This window comes from Neopelma chrysocephalum, unplaced genomic scaffold (genome assembly GCF_003984885.1).
Source record: "Neopelma chrysocephalum unplaced genomic scaffold, ASM398488v2 Primary Assembly neopelma1_131, whole genome shotgun sequence".
Taxonomy (NCBI): Eukaryota; Metazoa; Chordata; class Aves; order Passeriformes; family Pipridae; genus Neopelma; species Neopelma chrysocephalum.
The window spans coordinates 1,925,588-1,948,555 of record NW_020897793.1 but is presented as its reverse complement, the minus strand read 5'-3'; the positions used below and the strand labels follow the sequence as shown (position 1 = coordinate 1,948,555).

Here is a 22,968-nt window from a genome sequence, read left to right as displayed (position 1 = left end):
TGCAAAAACATTAGTAACCAGTGAAGTATTCTTAAGTGAGAGGCTGCTGGCTGGGGTTAAACCACAACAGTTGGGAAAAGGAAAGGGATGTTTTATTGATGCAGAAAGGAGATCAGTGGGAATCCAAAATATAAAGTTGCAAGAAAACATCAGGTTGAGCAAAAGACCCTTCCCCTGAATTTGGAAACAGCAAGTAGCTATTAAAAGAGTGCGTAAGAAAGGGATCACAAAAAACTTCATCATTTAGGGAGTTAATAAATGTCTTTGGCAAACCTGTTATCATTTGCATGTTTTCTCTGGCCTCACAGGAATACATGATATGACATCATGTCTTACATAAAAAGGAGGGAAAGGAAATGAATGCAGCTTTGTTTTACCAACTGGAAAAAGAACTATCATTAGGAGATTCTTTCAAACTCAGTTATTTATTCCCTATTTGCACTTTCTCTTTGCTTGAAGAAACCCATATATAACCTGATTTTACAACTTAATTTAGCAACCATATTGGACAATGTATTATCCCATACTATCCCAATGTAGCATTAGAAAATCAGATTAACACAGCATCAAAAAAACGTATTGAGAGACTGTATATGTATGCATATGCAAATGTATGAGAGATGCATAAAGTTCCTGTTGACACGAATTGCACTTGAGTCAGATGCCGAAACTGGAAAGTTTGCCTATGACTGACTTGTGTTACTAGACTCTGCAATAATAAGGTTTAGGTATGGAAATTGTTAAGATACTTGAAGAAAAGCAGCCAACAAGTTAATAATATTCAGCCTAATAAAGATCTGCTAAATCCAAGGGGGTTGGGGTAGTAGCCTATTTTCATGGAAAGATTAGTTTTGGAATGAGCAAAGTCTGCACCACAGACTTTAATACACACCACAAAATTACCAGCAGTGTCCACATTTGGGAGATTTGCCTGGGAACAAGGGTGAAGTACTTTTGGCAGGCAACCAAAAGTACCTCAAAGGCCTCATGAGGGTGGTTCAAATATCTGACTCCTTTATGCCCAGTCCAGAAGAGATGTGCAGCTCTATGTTGACAAGCATTACAATGAGCCATCCACTTTCAGAACTATCACACTACAAAGATTTACAGCACATTTACAAGATTTAGCACTAATTTTTTGCAAGAACATGCAATGATCACTATTAAAACACAGGTTTAGATCAGTCATTTTCCCTGCTAGGAGGAGGCAGGGCTGTCACCTTCTCTGTCATTAAGACATGTAGGTGAGTGAAAACATAATGATGGATTTATGTGGTGCAATGTCATTTTACCCTGCTTAAACCAAACATCTGTATAGCCTAACAAATATCATGCCCTCCTGAATCCTACTTCAAAATCCAAGAGCATATCCATCAAGACAATTACCTACCTCAAAAACAGCTGAAAATTGAATGCCAGAGATCAAAAAAAGCACAGCAAGATGGTTTCACAACAGCCTTGAAGCTCCAATCAGTTCTCCTGGGCATCACAGCCTGTAGGCACAGCTTTCAGAAAAACACAAAAAATCCACCACTATCTTCAGCTAAGACCACTGGCTGCAAATGCACTTCCACTGTGTAGTCAGGAGAACTGAACAGGCTCTGGCCATGTCTGGACAAATTCACACTGCCTGACCCCTCAATCAACCGACAGCCAGGTCAGCACAGTGTGGGACCTGAGCTGGGGGAAGCCAACATCCCTTGTGCTTCAGCTCCCCTTTCGCTCCCATTTCGCTCTAGAATTGTGGGGATGAAGAAAGTTACATGTCAAAGTAGTGCCACTATCATGCTAGTGGCAGCTTGTTAAGACAATGAGTAGGTCTGGGGAAAAGTAGTAAGGATTGAGAAGTGAAGAAAAAGGAAACAAACGCACTAAAAAGGGTAGGATGAAGTACCATGAGAAGAAAACAACCCCATATAGTAGTTATCATAGCTATCGTTACTCTAAATGTAGGCTAAAAATTTAGAAGTATGGCCAAGTTGCTCACTTTTAATGGACAGGCATTAAAAATTACATAAATAGTAGTATAGCTAAAAAAGTATCGTTTGTTTCCCTTGGAATCTGAAAGCTGCTGTCTTCCATTCTGCAGGATCCAGGCATTCAAAGAGTTGGTTAATCAATGAATAGCACAATAAATGAAAGGAAAATGGTTGAACCTGCTGGAAAATGACAAGGTCTCATGTACATCTCGAATTCACTGTGTGGTTTGCTTGTGGTTGGAAGTCAGTTGGCAGGTAATGAGTTGGGGGTTGGACAAGCTGCATGTAGCACATACTCCAGAGCCACAGTACACCACGACCTCAGTCCTCAAACATCTCTTAAAGGACAGTAAGTAAAGTCCTGTGAGCACTCATCACTGGGCAGCTCACATACATCCTTGTAGGTTTAAGGCTCAAAATCAGTAATTTGTGTTTGCTTTTAATCAGGTTGTGCCACTGTGCATATAAATTTAAGCCTCAGTTACAAAGGGGAGATATGTTACTATACAGAACAGTCATTGCCTGAAAATGCACTGGCCAGTTCCTAAAAAATGGGTGAGGGGAAGACCTACAAGCTGCAGAAATTATCAGTTCATACTTTTCCTCTAATTACCAACTCAATGAGTGCCTCTATTTTTCAGGTCACTTCCCAGTTATATATTACGTTTCCTTTGTTCCACAACCTTTAATTCTTTTCCAGTCTTGCAGAATTAACTGGACAGGTTTTTTAATCTTGTCTCTACAAAGAACTTGTTGTAATTGCAATGAATGCTTTCATTTTGCTGGTGTCTGAAATACGATTTGCAGGAGAAGGGGGAGTGCGGGTTGATGTTAGTCCCATCATTAATAACATTCTTGCAGGGATTGTAGTGGCGGGAGTAAAAACCCCAAAGCTTTTATATAATAACAGCATGTGTCTGCACGTGAGCTGCTCCTTTAAGAAGCCCTGGGCTACTGGAAGTAGAGAGATCTGGAGAAAAGGCAGCCCTACAGCTATAACAGAGGGCAGAGGTTAAATCTTTTTACATATTTGCCATAAGAATGGTCACTCCACACCCTCTCCCTGAAGGCTTCACTGAAATAGAGGTGTTTGCCCTGGGCACTGCCCTGCTGGTAGAAGGTAAGTCCAATGTGGGACCTCAGCAGCAGTAAGACTTTTTCCCCTATTATTTGTCATGAGAGGGGGAAGAAAAATTGAAATAATCAGCAGCATTTGTGGTACACTGACCGTGGTTACTGTGGCCACCTCACCAGTACTTCTGCTGAGTAAATCAATGGGAGCTGCAAGCTGATTGCGGTGGAGATCTGCACTCTATGCATAGCTGTGGCGTGAAGCACTTCTCAAGATTTTGGGAGTTAAGATTTTGTTGTTGACTTTTAAAGACAATTTTATCTTCCTCGGGGGAAGGATATTGAAATGACTGATAATCTCTCAATAAACTTGGACTGCTTGTTTTGTGGGCTGTGATGACTCCCTTATAATTCAACATGATAGGTCCAAAATAGCCTGTAAACTCTTAGCATACATCCAGATTGTGTTGGTAGAGGTGCAATTAATGGCTGCTGGGTAGAAGTAAACAAACCGTATCAGTTTAATTTAGCCAATGTGGACTTTTCTTAAGGCATAAGCCACTTTGTTGAGAGACTGCAACAAAACTGTGAACTTATATCTACCTGGCAGCAAGCAAAGGGGGTGCCAGGGACCTGCGGCTGTTGAAGTTAAAATAAAGTAAACAACACCTAAAACTAGATGTGGTCTAACACATTTATGAATTACTAAACACAAGTATTTTCTGTAGGGCTTTAGGCAAAATGTGCCCAGCAGATTGGCAGTAAAACTCTATCTTTGTCAACAGACTTAGCAGATCAAACTAAATAATTAAAGATTAATTCACTTTCTGAAGACTCTGAGAGAAGACGATGAAGACCTCCTTTTTATTTTTTGTGGCAGCTTATAAGTGCAGTTTGCAAGAAAGCTCTGGGGAAGAGTTGCATTTACTTTATTAACTGGACACATTTGCTGATCAGAAAATGAAAATTCAAAGCTATCATTTTTAAATTTAGTAAGTTCTCTATTTGTACACTCATGCTGACCTTCAAGAGAGCAGAATGTGGTGAAGCCTGAGGCTTCAAAAAAACAAGGGAAAGACAGAAAAAAGTTGATGTAGTAATACCTCTTCAGCTCTACTCTAAATATGCTCACAATATATCTCTCCTAAAGGTTTCTTTGCATTTAGGAGAGTTGACAGCAGTTTTACCCTGTGGGTGGGAGGTAATCTGGCAGAGAAGAAATAAGAACAGCAGATCTCAAATGGCTCCAAATATTTCTCCTGGAAATATTTTGTTATATGTTGTGTAATAAACACACATCAGCTGTTACTATGGTTATGCCATCAGCCATTAATGCAATTAAGGTAGAAGCAGGATTTTAGACTAGAAAAAAATCATCCATCTTATGTAACTGCAGAATTAAGACAATGAGCATAAGTAACTACACTACTTTACAGAATTAGGGGATACAGAGTTTTTCTGTGCTACATAATTTCTTTTTCCAAGAAGAACACAAAGAAAAAGACACCGTGCCTCTCATCTAACTGAAACTTAGAGATTGGATGTTGAGTCAGAGCCTCATCAGAGCTAAAATAATTCAGGTCACCTTGAAAAGGGCATTAAAGGACAAAGCTCGAATTTAAACCAGTGAAAAATGGGTTTCAGGTTGGCACAGCTCTATGCTGGGGTTGCTTGGATGATCCTGTCTGAGGACCAAGATTTATTTATTTTTTTAAATCTGTCAGTGACTGCTTTTCATAATTAGATTATTCCTTTCCATGTATAGTCTATTGACGAGGGGCAGTAATAAGATTGAGCTGATGTGATTCAAGCACTGTGTAGGCAAACCTTAGACAGAAGCCCAAAGGGAGCCAGGCTGACTGAAACACAGTCGAGGGATTTCCATGCTTAGACACAAAAGAATGTTATAATTGATATTGAACACAACCCATTTCTCTATCAAAGGCAGGCCTGGAGATGTGTGCTGGCTGTCAGCCCCCATGAAACTGCCTCTCCTGCATCTCCCTTGCTCCGAACTATGTGTCCCTGGATGAAGTCTGACAACTCCGTTTCTCTTATTATAACAAAAAGCAGAATCACAAGTAAGATCAAACCATTTCTGCTCCACGTGACTGGCCATATCCCTGACGCAGTTTGGAGCACTGGCTTCAGCTGCCACCTACAACTTCTCTCCTGAAAGCCTTTGTAACTTGCGTGCAGACTGACCAATACAGATACTTTTCCTGCGTGCGCATGAGTTTCCACTGTAATTATTGTTCCCTCATTAAAGAAAACAACAGTATCATTGTAGATGTTTTCCATTTCCAGTTGAATCACACCAAACAATTCTGTCTTTCAGCCCTGCTTGGTCTCTGTCTGAATGGCTTGACAATTCTCTCTTTCCGAAAAATCAAAGAACTCCGAACGCCCAGTAACCTGCTGGTTGTCAGCATTGCCCTGGCTGACTGCGGGATCTGCATCAATGCATTCATCGCTGCCTTCTCCAGCTTCCTAAGGTATATCTTAAAGCTTTTCCTAAGGGATGCTCAGAAGAACCACATGAAAATTAATAGCTTAAGTTCTAAGAGATCAAAGTAATTAAATGACTCTCTCTCTACCACAACACATAGCCAACCTTCTTATTCTCTCCATTTGAAACAGGAAAATGAAACTCCATATAGTTCTACCAGGCAAGTAGAAAAGCAGACTTTACTGTGTATAATCACTGACAGAGTATAAGATTGATTATAGAAGATATTTAACCAGTCAGCTTTACCGGTCATTATAGAAGCTACTTGAATACCAAAATACCATTTCACTAAACCTCCAGATTGACCCCAAATTTATCTGCAAGTCTTTATCTGTTTGGGGTTTTTTAATTAACCTTTCCATTAAAGCACTTATTTGAGAAGTTTCTGGAAAATTAAAATGCAGATCTGTTACCAGGGAGCTCACATCAGTTATGACACAATTGTTTTTCTACATTTTCACACATGTCAATCATTTAATCAGAGGACAGAAACAATATCAAGCATTTTAGTAAATAATTACAACAAAAAAAATCACAAGCAAATCATACTCAAAAAACCCACCACCACTATATAAAGTAGCTGATGAATAATTTCACCTTGGTATCATATTTTTACACTCTGGAAAGACCTTTAACAGAAAACAGAAATGCATTTCAAGCCAGAATGTGACCACTTTATTCTCTCTTAATGACTATAAAAAAGTATTTGCAAATTTAGAAGTAAATAAGTTCCAATGGGGCCTTATTTAATAATATTTTACCTCCTATATAGGTCAGTCTAGTTTCAGACACTTACATCCAACTGTAGTCAATAAAGATGCCTTTACTGAACTGGAGCTGAGAAGCCAAGGTCAATACATCAAAATGAGCTTGGTTTTAACCATTGCCAAACCTTTTCTTTCAAATAAGAGCACAAGTTTCCCAGCCTCTCAAGCTGTCTCCTGTTCCAGGGGTAGTCTCCTTATGTATCACACTGGTATTCTGTGAATATACGAGAAAGCAGATTGCTGAAGATTTCTGCCTCACAGCCATGTTTACGAGCATAAGAGTCAGTTTAGATGAACACAGAAAGAAAAAAAAGTCATGGTTCCTTTTCATTCTATGTCTGCAAAGACATTGGGAAGTTCTTTTCTTTCTTTTCATTCTACATCTGCAAAGATATTGGAGGCCTCAGTCTGGCTATCAAGAGTATTTTTATTTGTTGTGAGATTTTGTACTGTGTTGCATGGTGAACTCTGACTTTCAAAAATTCATTTGCTACTTTCACGCATTGATGAATTGGCTGCTCATAAAGGATACAAATTTTGAAGATGTGGATAACTGGATGAAATGTAGATTTCAAATTTAAAACCTCCAACCTTTCAATACAAAAATGCAGGGTTATATTTTCTTCTCAGTATTAAGAGTAGAAATAGCTGCTGTACTGTATCAGATATCACAGCAAGAAAAATGCTGGCATATACCTAAAGGCAACCACAATAGCATCTTTTACAATGTCTCTCAGAGAGCTCGAGCACAGTCTATCATTTTACCCTCTCCGTTAATGCAATTTCCAAACATGTCTCCATCTTTCTCTATCATTTTCTTAACATATTCCTTGTTTGTTGACAGATACTGGCCCTATGGCTCTCAGGGCTGTCAAATTCATGGATTCTGTGGCTTCCTGACAGCACTAGCCAGCATTAACTGCAGCGCTGCAGTCGCCTGGGACCGATACCATCACTACTGCACAAGTAAGGGCCACAATTTATTGAGCAACCCCACCCAGATCCTGCTACAAGGCAGTTTGCTTAGGTTTCTGAAAATCAAAGAAAGCACATATTTATTATTTGTGTATCTTACATGTAAGTTTGTTTATTTTACACACTAGAGAGAGAGCAAATATAAACAATTTCTCCAAAGGACCTCTTCCCATACAGGGAGCAATCACCAATCACCTTCAGGAGATATTTCTTCTTCCAGATCACATCCAAGTCGCAACCCTCTTGCCATGTTTTCTCTTAAACCATAAGGATTTTTAAAACAAAACCCCAAACAAAATCCAACCCTTCGCATTGAGGAAAAATCTATTCACCTTGGGCTTTCATCCAACATCCTGCTGCACACCAAACAGATATTTATGCCCATGCAGAGTTTACTAATTACAGATGAATTTGATGTAGCTGGAGAGCTGCCTCTGCAGAGACGGCAGCTGGAACAGAGCCCATGCAGAGGCATGATCAGGCAGACAGAGCTCAGCAGCCCCTTTGTGTTACACACAGGCATTTTGGGGTGCCAGAGACATTTGTGGGGTTTATGTTTTGTTCCAGGCTCCCTTATGAGGATTGGAACTTGGTACATTTGTTCCCAAGCAAGGAACAAATTATCTGCAAGTTTCAATAAAAACGGCAGAGCTATTTTTAAGTACTGATTGATAAGAGCAGGAATGTGTTCATGTAGGGCTTTTTCCTTAGTGAAGGCCATTTTTTGTTTGTTTTTTTCTTGCAGTTTAGTTTTTAACTAGCTCTGACACCTTAGCTGGATTTAATGGAAACCTAATGTTAGACAGGGAGATCAACGTATGAAAATAAATTTGTCTTTTTTTGTCAACTTATGAAAGAATATTTTTGCTTCAGGTGAGAAATAGAGATTGACAGGATTGATGAATATATGGATTTGTCTTCTATCACAGAACTTCCTCCCAGTATTTGGCAATACTTCATTTGTGCATTCAATTCAATTCAAGAGTGGAAATGTCTGCTGAGTTAGGGTGCTGAGTTGGATTTGATGTCTGCAGAGATTGCTAGGATTTGTGCTGGAACTCCAACTGTGCACTAGCCACCACTATGGATACAGGAGAATAACTCCATTCTCTTAGCTAGCCCAGATGTTAGGAAGCACAGCAAAAGGCATTATCATCGACTGTAAAACAAATTGGCATATTCCTTTTGTATAATAGGATAGACCCATGCTGACTGCTCTGTGGGTCCTTTCATGGGGACTCACCTCTCCCTAGACAGCGGCTTTCACAGTAAATGCAGCAACTTAGTACCTGTCAGTCCCCACTTCCTCCTCCAGTTTACTCTAAATAGCCAGAGTTCTCAAAAGTTACTGGGAAGGGACTGAGTGACAAGCACAGGGTACACAATTTCATGCCCTTCGTTATGAAAAGGGAAAAAGACACGATATGAAATACAAACCTATTCTGAAAGGACAGAGAACCTCTTAAAGGTCTTTTCCAACCTTAACTGTTCTATGTTTCTATGACATCCTGGCACTCAGCAATGTTTGAAATGCCCTAATCTGCACTCTTTGGCCATTTTGGCAGTCATGTGGGAGCTCTGCCATCTGGGAGAAACGGATGAGGTCCTCCCATGCAGATATGCAGCTTTTATGTTTCCTGCTAAAGCCTGGTTTTTTCTAGAAGAATGAGGAATCCAGAGCACCTCATGTAACCAAACTGTTCTCAAAAAAAGCTGTCTCTCTTTGGCAATGTTGATAGACAAATTCAACCCGCCTTTTCTTGTGATAAAGCACAGGTTGCTCAGACCACTTCACAAAATATTTTCTAAAGGAAATTTTAGACATTTGTTGGGGAAGAAAGTGCTGAGGTGCAGTGCTTCAATGCCCTCCTCTGTTAGCATCCACACAGCCTTTCAGGCACAGCCTCCATATGATTAAAGCAGCAAATGGTGAAACACTCCCAAACCACACAGGGTATATATTCAATCTGATGATCCTGTTGAGGTGAAAAGGTTGTCAATTTTTTGTTCTGCAACTCTTGCAGGAATTCAACTCAGGCAAGGAAATTCTTTTTTTCATGTCTAGATAAAGGACCCCAAAAAAGCAGGCTGTAAGCTAAATCCATACTAACACCCCTTGGACATCAAAATGCGTTTGGAGCTAGAAGAGCAGCATCTGTATTTTACAAGAGAGAGCCTGAAAATAAGCATGTCTTGGAAAGACATTTTGCTCTCTGCAACATTGACTTTAATGCTTTTGTGTCATGCACTCCTCCAGTCATGAGCACACACTACATTAAGAGCACAGGCAGAGAGACCCTAAGGGCACAAACTTCTTTACTTTGCTCAAATTGTTACTTACTGATGGCCAAACATGGCTGCTACAGCGAACACTTTGAACAACAAAACCTAAAACCCAGAAGGTGCTCAGGCCCTGTGGCTATTCCAGTAAAACCAGCCCTTTCTAGTTGCATCCTTCACATGCTGATTGCAAGGAAGATTAACTCATATTTCACAGATATGCTATATCAAGCCTGTAGGCTATACTGTGTTCTCAATCCATACATTAAACTCCTGTTGACACTGGTGCACATTGCATGCCTGTACAGAAGGTACAAAATACCTTTGCCTAAAAAACAAAGCTATCAACCTTGTATCTTCATTTGCCAGGAACTGATAATCCTTCCAAACTCAATTACATCATCCCCAATTTTTTTGTCATGTCCTAACAGTTTCCCAAGAAAACCTTTGCTGTAGCATTCCTCAGCTTGACACTGGATTGTGCACGATCCGTATTTCTGAGGAAGAAGAGGTTGACAGGAATGTGAGAGATTACTATGATGATAGGAAAATTTGGGACTTTACAGCCATTCTGGATGCCAGTAACACAAATTTGTTCACCAACATTCTGAAAATAAAGAAGTTTTTAAATTTGGCAACTCTCAGTGACAAAGCGCTAGCCTTTAGAGTGTATTGATAACTAGACAAGTCACTCTTCAGAAGTGAGGTTGATATTAACTGGCATAAGGAAGAAAACAGTATTACCACCACATATAATAGAGAAGGTAGAGTTTCAAGATATTTTACTCTTCCCTCTTTTGGTTTTTTCCTGTCAGGTAACCAGACTGGGCAACTATCTTTTCATCCCCTAAATGTAGCTTTGGGGCCTATGAGGTGCTACGTTCACAGCAAGGAGAAGAGAACCAAAGAAATAGCCTGAAAGTATGCAGTAAGAGGAGAAAAGGCAGGGAAATTTGAAGGGTATCAATGTCAATCACCAGCAAGATGGAAAACCAGATAATTGTATTTCAAAATTTGATCATTAAGGGGAAAAGGAGAAAACAGAAGTAGTTTTATGTTAGCACCTGACAGTGAAGAAGGAAAGGGCGAACTCTGAGGAAGCTGTCTGTCAGCAGCCAAGCATTCAGGACAGAAGGTGACAGTTTATATCAAGGTAGACATTATAGTTCTTCCTCCTTGGCCATTCAGAAAAGAAAAATGTCCTGAATTATGTTAACATAACAAGGGAGGAAAGAGGCAGCAGCCTGGGAGGCCTCTCTGGAGCTGGGATCAGGCAGGCAGAGAGCAGCTGGTGGAGATCCCAGGGGATCAGTGACCTGGATAGCAGGCAGTCACCTACCACAGAGATGTCCTTGCTGAAGGCATCTCAATCAAGCACATTATTCATTTTGGTGAGGAGGTGTCACACTGCCACCAGAAGTTTGCGGAGAGAGGAAGGATCCTGATCAGTTTTTTCCCTTTCATAAGTACAGTTACAGTTTTAAAAGGAAAGAAAAAAAAATCTAGAAGATTTTACACTTGCATTTAAGACTTAGGGGGAAATGGAAAATCTGAAGTGATTTATGTCATTACTTCTGTCTATATTACAAAAGAAAATATGAATAAAACCAGCAGGGATTTCACAGCAGCATTCAATTTCAAGAAGTAGAATTGCAGTGAGTTTTATCTAATCCTTAACATTCAAGGAAATCTAGGTTGTTATATCAGTATTCAAAAATTACCAAACTACCATTTGCTCCAATTTCAGCTGTCAGCTCTGTCAAATTAGGAGCAAATCCTTAACTCATGTCACATCTATTGCAGCCACCCTGCCACATTGCCTTCATCTAGTTTTGCACCTGTATCAGTTTTCCCTGACAAAATGTCAATGTTTATATAGATCTTGCATTTTTCACTGAAGCAGAAGGTAATCACCAGAACAGCTCTATGATCATGGAGAACCACAGCAGGAAAAAAAAAAAATCAATGGAGTAAAAAAATCCCTTAATTAGGTTATTTTAAAGAGCTTTTTCTAATAATATGCACAAAATAAGCTATTATGCATTGCAGCTTTCTTATTTCTACAAAAATGAGTACTTGTGAGCACCAGTGACTGGTGCTTTTTGCAAAGTAGATTAAGTAGATACTAACACCTACTTTACTTAGGACTGATACATATTTTTGCTTATAAGACTTTTAAATATCTTTGTATTTGACAACCTTCTAATTTTAAGTGATGCATGCCATGAAGTCTGGTACAAGCCATATTGTTCTGGAATATATCATAACCTAATATTATACAGCTATTATAACTAAACCATTTGCAAGAATGTGGAAAACAAATTTTTTCTGTCCATCATAGAAAATCCTGTTCATATTTTGTTCGAGAAATTCCCTTTGAACAGCAGGCTGAAATCTAGCTGAAAGGTAGCCACTATGCCAGTGATGTATTTTTTGCTCTTTCTGTGAAAATCAGCTAAACATTTGAAAAAATCATAAATCTTAAAAAAAAATCTACATTCATAAATGTTCCCTCAAACTAAAGATGGAGATATAGTTTATGGTTATGTCACCAAAAACTGGCCATCATAATCAAAAGGATGAATGTTCCATGCTCTATCTAGCACTTTCTAAAATTTAAGCCCTTGACATCAGAATTTTAGTAATCTTTGAATGATGGGGGGAGGGTTCTGTTTATGACAGTGACCTTGTTCTGTCCCAAAGCAATTACAGAAGCCATTTGAAATCCCCTGTATTAATATTTCACTGTATGGAAAAGAGAAGCTTTACTTTTGCTTTTCAAAGGGAGAAAGCCAGAGCACAAGAGTGATTAGACTTAATAGAACCAAACTGCAAGCACTGGGCCCTAATCAGGAATTATATCTGTAAGCATATGCTGAACTCCATGCATAGATATTTAATTGAATTAGGACCTACACAGCTATTATGTTAAATTTTATCAGGCCCAAAAAAGTCATTTAAAGTAAAGCAATGGCCTGCTGTGCACAAAAACAACCAAACTGCTTTCCACCTGGGCTCTTACTGTCAGCCTTCTCAGGGGAGGACATTTTTGCCATGTGAACCAATTACAATTCTTTCACTGTTCTTGTATCGAAAGTATTTTTTTCTGGGTAAAACTAAAATAATATTGAGTTTGTTTACTTTTACATTCATACATTTTTAGCTGCTTTTAATGTGTGAGTAAATATTTTCTGAAGGGTCAACAAGCAGCTGATTTCACCAGGTCTGCTTCACCATTAATCTCATTTTGCAAAAGGTCAAAGCCAAAAGGAAAAACTTAATTTTGTTAGTTCTGATTCTCTCTTCTAGTCTCCAAAATAGGAAACCTTAAGTATGAGGAGAGAGAATTGAGGAACTCAGCCCCAAGATGAGATTTCCAAAGGCAGGCTGTAAAGACATGCCTGGAGCCAGACTCCATTATTGCATAGTCCTCCATTCTACATCTAATAAGCAAATGGTGACCCCTAACATACGTGGAAAAGTAACTAAAATAAACTTTTTCTTACAGTTTTTCATAGAAAAGGCACAAACATTAAAGTAAAATTTAGGAAAATAAAGAGGAAAAAAAAAGCAAGTTAGTGAAAAATGAGAAGTGGCGCCTTGCTGAGCTCCCAGAGCCCTGTCAGGCATGTGGGCTCCCCAAGGTGGAGGGAACTGAGGCAGGGCACTGCCAGCCACAAGCAGGGTGGTTTCCCCTGGAGTGTCCTATGGGCTGCACTTTTCCCATTAAAGAACTCAACATGGAAATCTTCATTAAAGCCACTCTTGATAGAAAATACTCGAAAGCCATTTCAGCATGAGGCCTCACAACTCTCTTGTTGCCTGCACATACCCCAGCTGGAAGCACAGAGGCCAGAGGAAAGATGTGGCACCAAGAGAGTGGGCACCACAAAAGATCCCACGGGTGGTTGCAGACAGGGGAGCAAGAGTTTCTCCAGTTTTTCTGTGCAGGATGATAGCAGGGAAGGTGGGATTATATTGGATTAAATCAATGCAAGGATCTTTTTGTTACATGCAAAGATCCATAAGGTGCTGGTGTGTGACCAGGACCCAGTGCCATCAGAGTGCCTCAGTCAGGGCCCATCGTGCTTTGAAACCTTCACAATACTGCAGTAGTTCATGAAGTGAAAGGATGGGGCAAAAAGAGAACAAAATTTCTGCCACAAGATACCACGAAAAGTAACCGATATTAACTATTTTATAAAAACCGCTGAGAATCAAAAACCCCACAGGATTTAGTTCAGGGTTTTTTCAGAATACCAGAGGGCTTACCACTTACAGAATTTTATTCCCAAAGCAATAAAGCTGCTTTTGGCATAAGCTTGTTTTAAAAGATACACAATTCAGATCCAGGTTTCAGTGCAGCTGCTTTTGATAATGCCTTTAAAACGCTGCTAGAATATGTAAAACACAAAACAAAGCTGACAGCTTATGTAATAAGCTTTGTCCCGGTTGAATTTCAAGTTACAGTTGTGTAAAGCCAAGCTACAAGAACTGCTATGTAGAACACAAATGGACACTTTGGATGCTTGTTTGAGCATATACCTAAATTGCACTCACTTAAGAAAGATACAGCTTAAGGTACATTGCTTCTTTGAAACAGAGAGATTATGAATAATTACAAGTTACTAAAAAGTTTTACTTGTATTGCTAGTTCCCTAAATCAAAACCTATTCTTTTATTTGCATCTATGTAATTCTAGAGTCATATTATGTCAGTATTACAAAGCAATATTTAAGCCTTTGAACCAAAATATATCTTCTATGTAGGAATCATATGAAAGACAGATATCAGTCATTAATAATTCTTCATTAGTAATTATTACAAAATAATGTTTTAAATTACAAAAAAATCAAATTTTTTTTGTAACTACCATATTAAAACATAGAGGATTTATAAAAAGGATATTCTTTACCTTTTTTCCTGGTATTTAAATTGAAATGTGTACACCTGTCCTTTTCCATGATTAATTTTTGAACACCTGCACCAAACAAATTTTCCGAGTTGATTTTTAGTGCAATTCAAACACTAATTCTTTTCCCTGAAGAACCTCTGGAAGATAAGAAAAAGCACAGAGGTGGAACCAGCATCCCTGTAAAAAGGGTAGTTTCACTAACAAACTCACTTTATTTTCCTTCTTTAAAATATACAAGGACATTACCACTCAAAATAGCTATTGTGGAGTTTGTGGTCTTTCCTGGAGCTGCTGCCTTATAGACATCTCCAGTATGTGTGGCCCCATATGCTCTCCACCCATGAGTCAGCCACATCTGACCCCATGGCAGGGCCTCACCTCACACACCTTATCCCCAGTCCCTTCCGAGAAAGGTCAGAACTGGCCTGAATCTTCCTGCCTGTTGTCATGATGCTGCTGTTAAGGGCAGACAAAAAGATTGCTTCCCAACCTCAGCGAAAATTACATCATTACTTCTCCCTAATGGGAGATTTGATTAGAAAGGAGCAGTGGGAAAAGTCACCATTCTCCTTGCTGGTGCAGCTGGCGTCATGGATTATTCAGCATGGCCATGACGACAGACATTAGCCTCCATAACAAAATTATCCAGACCTTTTGACACGCAAGCAGCAAGACTAACACAATATCCTGCAGCAGCAAGGAAGCCTGCCTGCTTCTCCGTGAAGAAATACTTCCTGTGTCTTCTGAAGTTTCCAGTCCTTCATTTCATCCATTGACTTATTCCTTTTATGAAACCGAGTGAGATAGGCACAAGTGAACATTTTTATTATAAAATTAGAAAAAAAATCACTAGTGCTGAGCTTGACATTTCCTGTTCCAGGCTAAGTAATGATCTTAAGGGCAAAATTACTTGTCCAGTAGTATTTTTAGAACGAGATCTGTTGTCAGGTTGTGTGTATATATGCATATATATATTGACGAACAGCAGTTTTAGAACAGAGTATATTTGTTATCCACATGTGCCCTGCACTCCCAGCCAGGCAGGAAGGAAGTACGCAGCAGCTGGGGAGTGTGTTCAGAGTCACGTTTCTGATCTGACCCACACCCTGCAATGGGACTCTAGTTCTTCAAACACTATTTATTGCATCGCCCTGTTCATTCTACTCTTTGCCTCACCTGAGTCTTTAAACACATTCCCAAAACACAAGAATATAAGGTTTGTAACACCAGCTGTATCTCCAGTGTGGTACAAAGCTAAGAAGCAATACAGCATTTGTCTAAGTAAAGCACACAAAAAGGAAGTACAGTTTGCTATTTCCTAAAGTCTAAAAGCTTCCTTCATATTTTATGCAAGACTGATTCCTCCAGATGCGGGTCAGCTTCAGGATACAAAACACAGACAGCTGCTTGTTTCTGCCTGAGGCCCAAGGGCCGGACAGCTTTTCCCAGTGGTTTTGTTTGGGTCATGGAGGTTCCCTTTTCTCTTCCCACAGGGAGCAGGCTGCAGTGGAGCACGGTCATCTCCATGATAGTGTTTGCATGGCTGTTTGCTGCCTTTTGGGCCGTGATGCCCTTACTGGGGTGGGGGGAATACGACTACGAACCCCTCCGAACCTGCTGCACCCTGGACTACAGCAAAGGGGACAGGTGAGGGCCAGGGCCAGCTCCCACAGGGTGGGGTGGAGGCTGCCATCCCCTGGGGTGGCCTTGGCAGCACACCAAGGCTGCTGTCCCCCATCACTGCTGCTGGGGCAGATGCCCTTCTGAAGGCTGCCTTGACTCGCGTGGTGACATGTGGGAACAGCTTCCTCTGGGGGAGAGGCTGGTGCTTATGTTTCTGCTACTCCCTTGCTCATCTATAAGCTGCATCTTTTCTGTGTTTGGACTTAAACCTCTTTCAAAGGGGTTTTGGGTTTATACAGTCCAGCGCAAATGTCTGAGAAGGGTTGTTTGGGTTTAGAAAGCAAATACCTGTTGTAATTTTCTACAATATTATCCATCCCACACAACAGCAGGGCACAGCTTAACTGCCCTTCAGCAAATGCTGCAACAAAAGCATGTTGACAAAACTGGTTTTAGCAATTTTAAAAATACAAGTTGGTAAATACTAACAGCAAGTTTACACAGATACATTAGACAGGAATTAACAACCTTTTTTTTTTCCCCTCCTCATTCTTTCCAGAAACTATGCCACATACCTTTTTTCTATGGCTACTTTCAATTTCCTGGTCCCAGGCTTCATCATGCTGACGGCCTATCAGTCCATACACCAAAAGTTCAGGAAAACTGGGCACTATAAGGTAAGAAAGTTCCCTCAGCCCCTGCAATCACCTTGCCAAAATAGGGCTGCATCTAGTAGAGGCAAAGTCCTTGAAAAAAAAACAATTTCTTTCACAAAGACTTTGACTCAGCTCCTTCTGTGCTGACTCCCCAGTGTTCCTTGAGTAGGAGGGTAGTGCAACACAGGATGGGGCCACTTAGAAAGTTCATGGAAACATTATTCTTAGAGATTTCAACATTTTACCAGATGGCCACATCTGCCCCAACCTAGTGCTATAAACAGTTCCCCATCAAAGAGGGAGTTGGACCAGTGATCCTGAGGATTTCCCTCCATCAACAATGGTCCAACTCCCCTCACAAAATTAACACACAGTATGCAGAATATTTGCCAAAAGCATATCAATATTTATCCAGAGAAATTTAGCTCAGGAAGGATTGTTATTTCCTGCTTTGCTACAAGCCCTTAGCTTATCACTGAGGAAGTCAGACAGAACTACAGCTCTGAAAGGAAACACAGAGGCCTTCGCATACACATTATGTTTTCACTTGGCTGAGAAAATTCAGAAATCTTTATGAGCGGGAAACAAAGGTTTGTGTGTGGCAGTTTTATGGGAATGTAATGTGGTGATTATATGAGTTGTTTCCTTAGGTGCAGGCCATACAGTCTGGGGCATTGTGCATGGCTGGTGGGCACAGCCCAACCCCGGCACTCAGTACAGTGAGTTCTCAAGGGGAGTGTTATATCAGCAAAGAGACAGTCAGGCAGACTGGTTTGTAGCTGACTGGAATAAATACATGTGCCCTCTACATATTTCTTGAACAAATCTCAGTGATCATTATGTCTATTACCTTTTTTTTTTCAGTGAGTTTACATGCGCTAGCACGTGATTTCTTTCTTACCATATTCTATAGCTGTGCAGACAAGTTACAATGAAGAAAATTTAGGGATGACATTATTGTTTCTCTAGTCATTAATACTTTTAAGATACTTGGGAACAGCTGACCACGAACACCATGGATAGGGCCCTAGCATAAAGGACAGAGGAATCCTACTACCACAACATAGCCACTGCATCCATCTGTTGCACTGCCAGAGCAGTGGCTTCATACAGTTTATTTGTCTGCAAGACCATCTAAGCAGTCAGCAATTTTACCTGTTTTTAAATTTTCACATTGCTTTATCCCTTCAGCAGCAATTACTGGCCTTGGCTTCCATATCTAGAACATATTCTGATTTAACTGATCTCCCACAAGGTATTTTGCCACCTCTGCCACTCCCCACCCACACCTGGAACAGGGCTTTGTGCCCACTGCACAGGCAGCCCTGGAGGCAGAGCAGCAGTGGGGTCACACATCCTGTTGGCTGATCCTCTCCTGCTACCAAACACAAACCTCTCCCATCCATTTGGTGCAGTGTGTGATTGTGAAACGCAAAGGAATTTATTGCTCTTGTTTTTCAGTTTAACACTGGTTTACCATTGAAGACACTGTTCATTTGCTGGGGTCCCTATTGCCTTTTATGCTCCTATGCAGCAGTGGAAGATGTGATGTTCATTCCAGCGAAATACCGCATGGTACGTCTACGCCACCCGAGGGAATCCAGACAATGACATTCTCCTTACTCTCCTCTCTCTGTTCCTATGGAACAATGCCAATTTACTCACAACTGGGTTTACTTGTTAAAACATATATATAAAGTAGATTTTTTCCTCAAAGCATTCTGTTCATCTACCACTTTTAAGGCAAAGCAGCTAAGCACAGTGATAACAAGCAGCGCATTACTGCTTTGATCAAGCAGAAATTTGGGAAGTCAGGGGTTTTTTTTCTTCAGCAGTCAGGTAGGGGTCTGTAGCCTGTTCTGCTTCATGGTGTGTAGGAGCTTTTTGTGTCCTTCTCAAAGTCAAGTACCAGCTCAAAATTTTCAGTTTTGAAGAGACTGATTGTGTCATTCATATTTCTAACACTTCTCCGTCCTCAAGGAAGCTGTAATTGATCTCTCCTAAGGTTATGCTGCCTCCTCTTTCCCCTTAATTCTATGAGTCTTGGCTCCAAAACCACCTCTGGGACTCAGTAATATCATATGAAACCTTTCAACTTTCATTCAGTCCCCAAGAATCAGCCCAGTTTCAGGTCACCAAATTCATCACTGTATTCAATATCCCACATAAAATGCATTAGCAACATCAGCCCACTTATTCATCAGAAGGCGTCCATGGCACAGCCTTCACTTCTCCTAAGTGTTTGTATCCACTCTCAACCGAAATATCCCTGTTTCAGGCAATAACAATCTAAATTCTTTCACCCAGAGACCATAATTTCTGGAGCAAGTTGGACCAACCAACTTGCTTTTACTTCTCATCTTTCTGGGGGTAGCACGGTACTGCCATTGGAGACAGGCATTTTTTTGGTAAAGGGAAACTGAACCTAGGCTGAAATCAGCCAATTGGCTCCTCAGTGCATTTTGCTATTAATAAATATTGTGTCTCACGACAGATTCCTGCCCTTGTTGCCAAGGCTGTGCCAACGGTGGATGCCTTTGTATATGCCCTGGGAAATGAGAACTACAGAGGAGGAATATGGCAGTTCCTCACAGGACAGAAGATTGAGAAAGCAGAGGTTGATAACAAAACTAAATAACCCATTATGGCATTAAGGAAAATTATTGCAGGTACATCAGTGAAAGCAAAATGCTAGAGAAAACTGTGTGCATTCTCTGATATGTATGTGCAAAGGTGGTTCCACATTGGAAAGGCTGTGTACTGGCTACAAACAATGAAGTACAGAAAGAAAGCCCTCCAGATAACTGTCCAAACCATCAGGAGCTGCTTGTCAAACAAGCTGCCTTAAATCTGTGTTGATTGTCATCAGTCTCATTTTATATGTCACTGCAAATAAACTATGTGCTGGAAAGTATTTTTTTTCTCCTGATGAAAGCTAACGTAAAAGCTCAGCAAATTAACTGAAGCAGGATATTCATTTATCCAGTGAGGCCTCATCAGATCAATCTGTGCAGTTTGTCCATATGGTAATGTCTGGATTACTAAAAGATTAAACCAGTATCCAGTATTACACCACATGTCTGTATAAATACCTTGTTCATCTGAACAACTCATTTTCAATGCCTCCAAAATGGGAGTTCCCAAATTTCCATCATGAATCTGATATCCTAGTTCCATAAAAACATTTTAGCAGGCATGTTACCCCAGTAAGGAATATTAGCTTGGCTCCTATTCAAATGAATTACTGTGTGACATTCAGCTTTATCACACACTAAACTGCATCAGATTTTGCAGCTGCTACTTACTAGGACAATAAAATGCTTATAGTCCATCATAAAAAACATTCATCTTTTTGTTGAACATTGAGCAAAAACTAAAGGGAGGTATGAGTCAGTTGCTGTTCTATAATGTCATAAGGATAAAAATTAACTTCACATCTGCCATTAAATTCCCCTATGATCTACATGAGTGAGAACAATCACTGAATCAGTTGTGACTGAAGAGTCTGAGAAATTAAAAAGTCATTTATTTTATAATTAACAGAATTTATATGTATGCTAAACTATTAGAAATTTTAAAATACATTTTAAACACTTGTATTTTCTCATGTTGCTCATATTGCCTATGGGATGAAAAACTGTCAGTTGATGTTGCCTGTTACTACAAGATGTGCCTCAGAACGACCCATTTGTTAAAAAATATGTGTGTGACACAGATTATGAGAGATTGTATGTAAAAAGCCAAACCTAATTGATACTTACAGGAATCATATGGTTCATTTCCAAGCACTGACAGTGAAATGGCTTTTGAAACTAACCAAAAAAAAAGGCTGATCTGTCTCTTCAATGCCTTCCAACATATTAGAAGGGAAAACAGTTGTTTAAGGGTTACAAAAGGGTAGATGGTGCAATCCTGGAAGCTAAACAATCAGTAGTTAGAAGGGACATTCCCCTCATGGCTAGAGATAGGGAATAAATGTCATTTTGACACAGGGATCCCAGGGATCCCATTTAAAAATGTGCTTTGAGACTTTGCAAGGCTCAATCTGGTCACAAACTACCTGACAGAGCACTGAATAATGCCATGACAAAATTATTCAAAATAATGACATCTAAAGCTGACAAGTAAGACTTACATCTTAAGTACACATAATATTACACAAGCAGATGACAAAATATTTGCACTGGTAAGTGCAAAATAATGTGTATGGGCACAAAATTACCTTTAAGTATGTATCTACAGTGACAGGCTCTGAATACGTAATTATCTCTTTCTCAGGAAAGAGACCTGGGTAGGTCTTGCAATCATTAGTTCACTTGTCCGGGGGTCACACTGACAAATCCCAGCAGAATGTTAAAAAACATTTAAAAAGGAAGAGGTAACAAAAGAGGACACATAGTCACACCATTTGAAATCCACTTATTCAGACTTATTGAATAGGGTGCATAGTTTGGGTCATTCCAAGTCCCAGAGGATATAGATAAACTATAAAAGGGCCACAGTGATGATCAAACACAGGGAGAAGCTTGAATACAGCGGGGATGAAATGAAGGAGAGTGCTGGCTCAGAAGAGGTGACTGATGAGGAAAGCAGAGAGAGCCTTATTGAACCAGGGGTTCAGGGGGGTGAGGCTGGAATGAAGTTTGCTGCTTCCAATAGCAGGAATGATGGGACATACAGCAAAATTAATTTGAGATGTGTATTTTCTGAAGTTCATGGTTTGAGGAGTGTTCTTCATGTCTGTCTACTGAAACACATTATGGCTTACATAACAATACTGTAATAGTGTAATAAATAACAGCTTCAGACATTTGGTTAGGGACTGAGTCCCTTTGACTGTATGAGGGAACATACCTCAGGAACTCATCTTAGGCTTCAGCTTTTAGTCAATTTTCAAATTGATTTTTGCCTTGCTCTTACTGTAAACTTTTTATTGTGGGAGTAGAAAGCAGCAGAGCTGTTTCTTTGTTCTGTTGGACAGCTACAAAACTAAATGTGCCTCTCCTTAGGTTAGTGTTTTCTTTTTTCATTAATAACTGAAAACCAGTGATGGGTAAAGCTGAGTATTATTACTTAGTAAGTTGATAAGTGCTATTGAGACAAATGGGGCTGTCCTGAGCAGCATTCAAAGCTATTCTCTTTGGCCGCACTGAAGAAATGCAAGGTAACAAGATTACTGAAAACTTTCAGACTGAGGGATGGTGCAAAACTTACCAACATACTTCAAAGAACATGGAACATGTTCATACAGCCCAGTGTATTGCTGTAAATTTTGGACCACAGCACAGGCAGTACAGTGCACTACAGTGACAAGAGAACAGGCTGTCCCACCCAAGAGGGGCCTCCCACAGCTCTCTGGAGTGAGACCGCACTTCAGATGGTTCCCTGTGCATTGTGTTGCTCCCCTATGGTCAGAAATCCCACCTGGTTTCACTCTGCACTTCCAAACCTGAAGATGTACATAAAACCTGCATCATTTCTCCTGTCATTTATCTCCACCCTAAATATCTTAAACAAACACTTCTCAGCCAGTCAGGCCCATAGCTGTCCCAGCCTAAGGGCTCCTTCAGACAAGTTACAAAGATTCTTCACTGAGTGCAGAGAGGCAAACAAAGCATTTGAACAAACCAGGTGGACTTTAATACTTCCTCAGTTCTAGTTCCTAATGCCTTGGCTGATGACTTCCTCCACCAAAGAGTGGAGGAAATGAGGCTGCTTGTGGCTCACTTACTGGATCATGAATAATCTCACTCTGAAGCAAAAAAGAGATGGAAATAAACACGAGAGTTTCCAATAACTGGTTACCAAGTTCTAGCTCTTACTGACAACTGGTCACTCTTCTAGCTATAACTAGCTCACTCCACTGGTTTACCCACATTAAGAACTGGCTGATGACCACAAAAAAGTGCCTCTACAATTGTGCTGTGTTTTAGGAAAATGTCTGGAAGCAAACTGCAGTGCACATGCTTCCAGTTAATTACACAGTTTATCCTTAGCCTTTGCCACAACACACTGGCCCAGTATCCCATGGCACTGATAATTGTCCAGATCTTGCCAATGGATATCTGTTGGCATCCTGATAACACCTGTCACAACGAGGTCCTGTGTCTTGAGTAGTTTAGGCAGAAGCATGCAAAATCCCGTCATGTTTTTGCACTCTAGAGAATCCCAGATGGTTAGAAATGGGATTTAT

At 40.1% G+C, this 22,968-nt stretch overlaps 1 protein-coding gene and 1 long non-coding RNA gene across 2 annotated transcripts; one reads left to right on the top strand and one right to left on the bottom strand.

Annotated features, from left to right (window-relative positions):
- Positions 1–2,926: 2,926 nt before the first annotated feature.
- Positions 2,927–19,613, top strand: RGR (retinal G protein coupled receptor). The gene is made up of 7 exons (XM_027698629.1): positions 2,927–3,099; positions 5,389–5,545; positions 7,171–7,292; positions 15,990–16,143; positions 16,679–16,796; positions 18,237–18,350; positions 19,270–19,613. Exons 1-7 carry the CDS (start codon positions 3,021–3,023, stop codon positions 19,411–19,413), a joined length of 888 nt encoding a protein of 295 aa, XP_027554430.1. The 5' UTR covers positions 2,927–3,020; the 3' UTR covers positions 19,414–19,613.
- Positions 18,294–22,523, bottom strand: LOC113975022. The gene is made up of 3 exons (XR_003536736.1): positions 22,421–22,523; positions 21,990–22,224; positions 18,294–18,414 (listed from the first exon to the last, which is right to left on the bottom strand). It is a non-coding gene; the product is annotated as an uncharacterized LOC113975022 (long non-coding RNA).
- Positions 22,524–22,968: the final 445 nt, after the last annotated feature.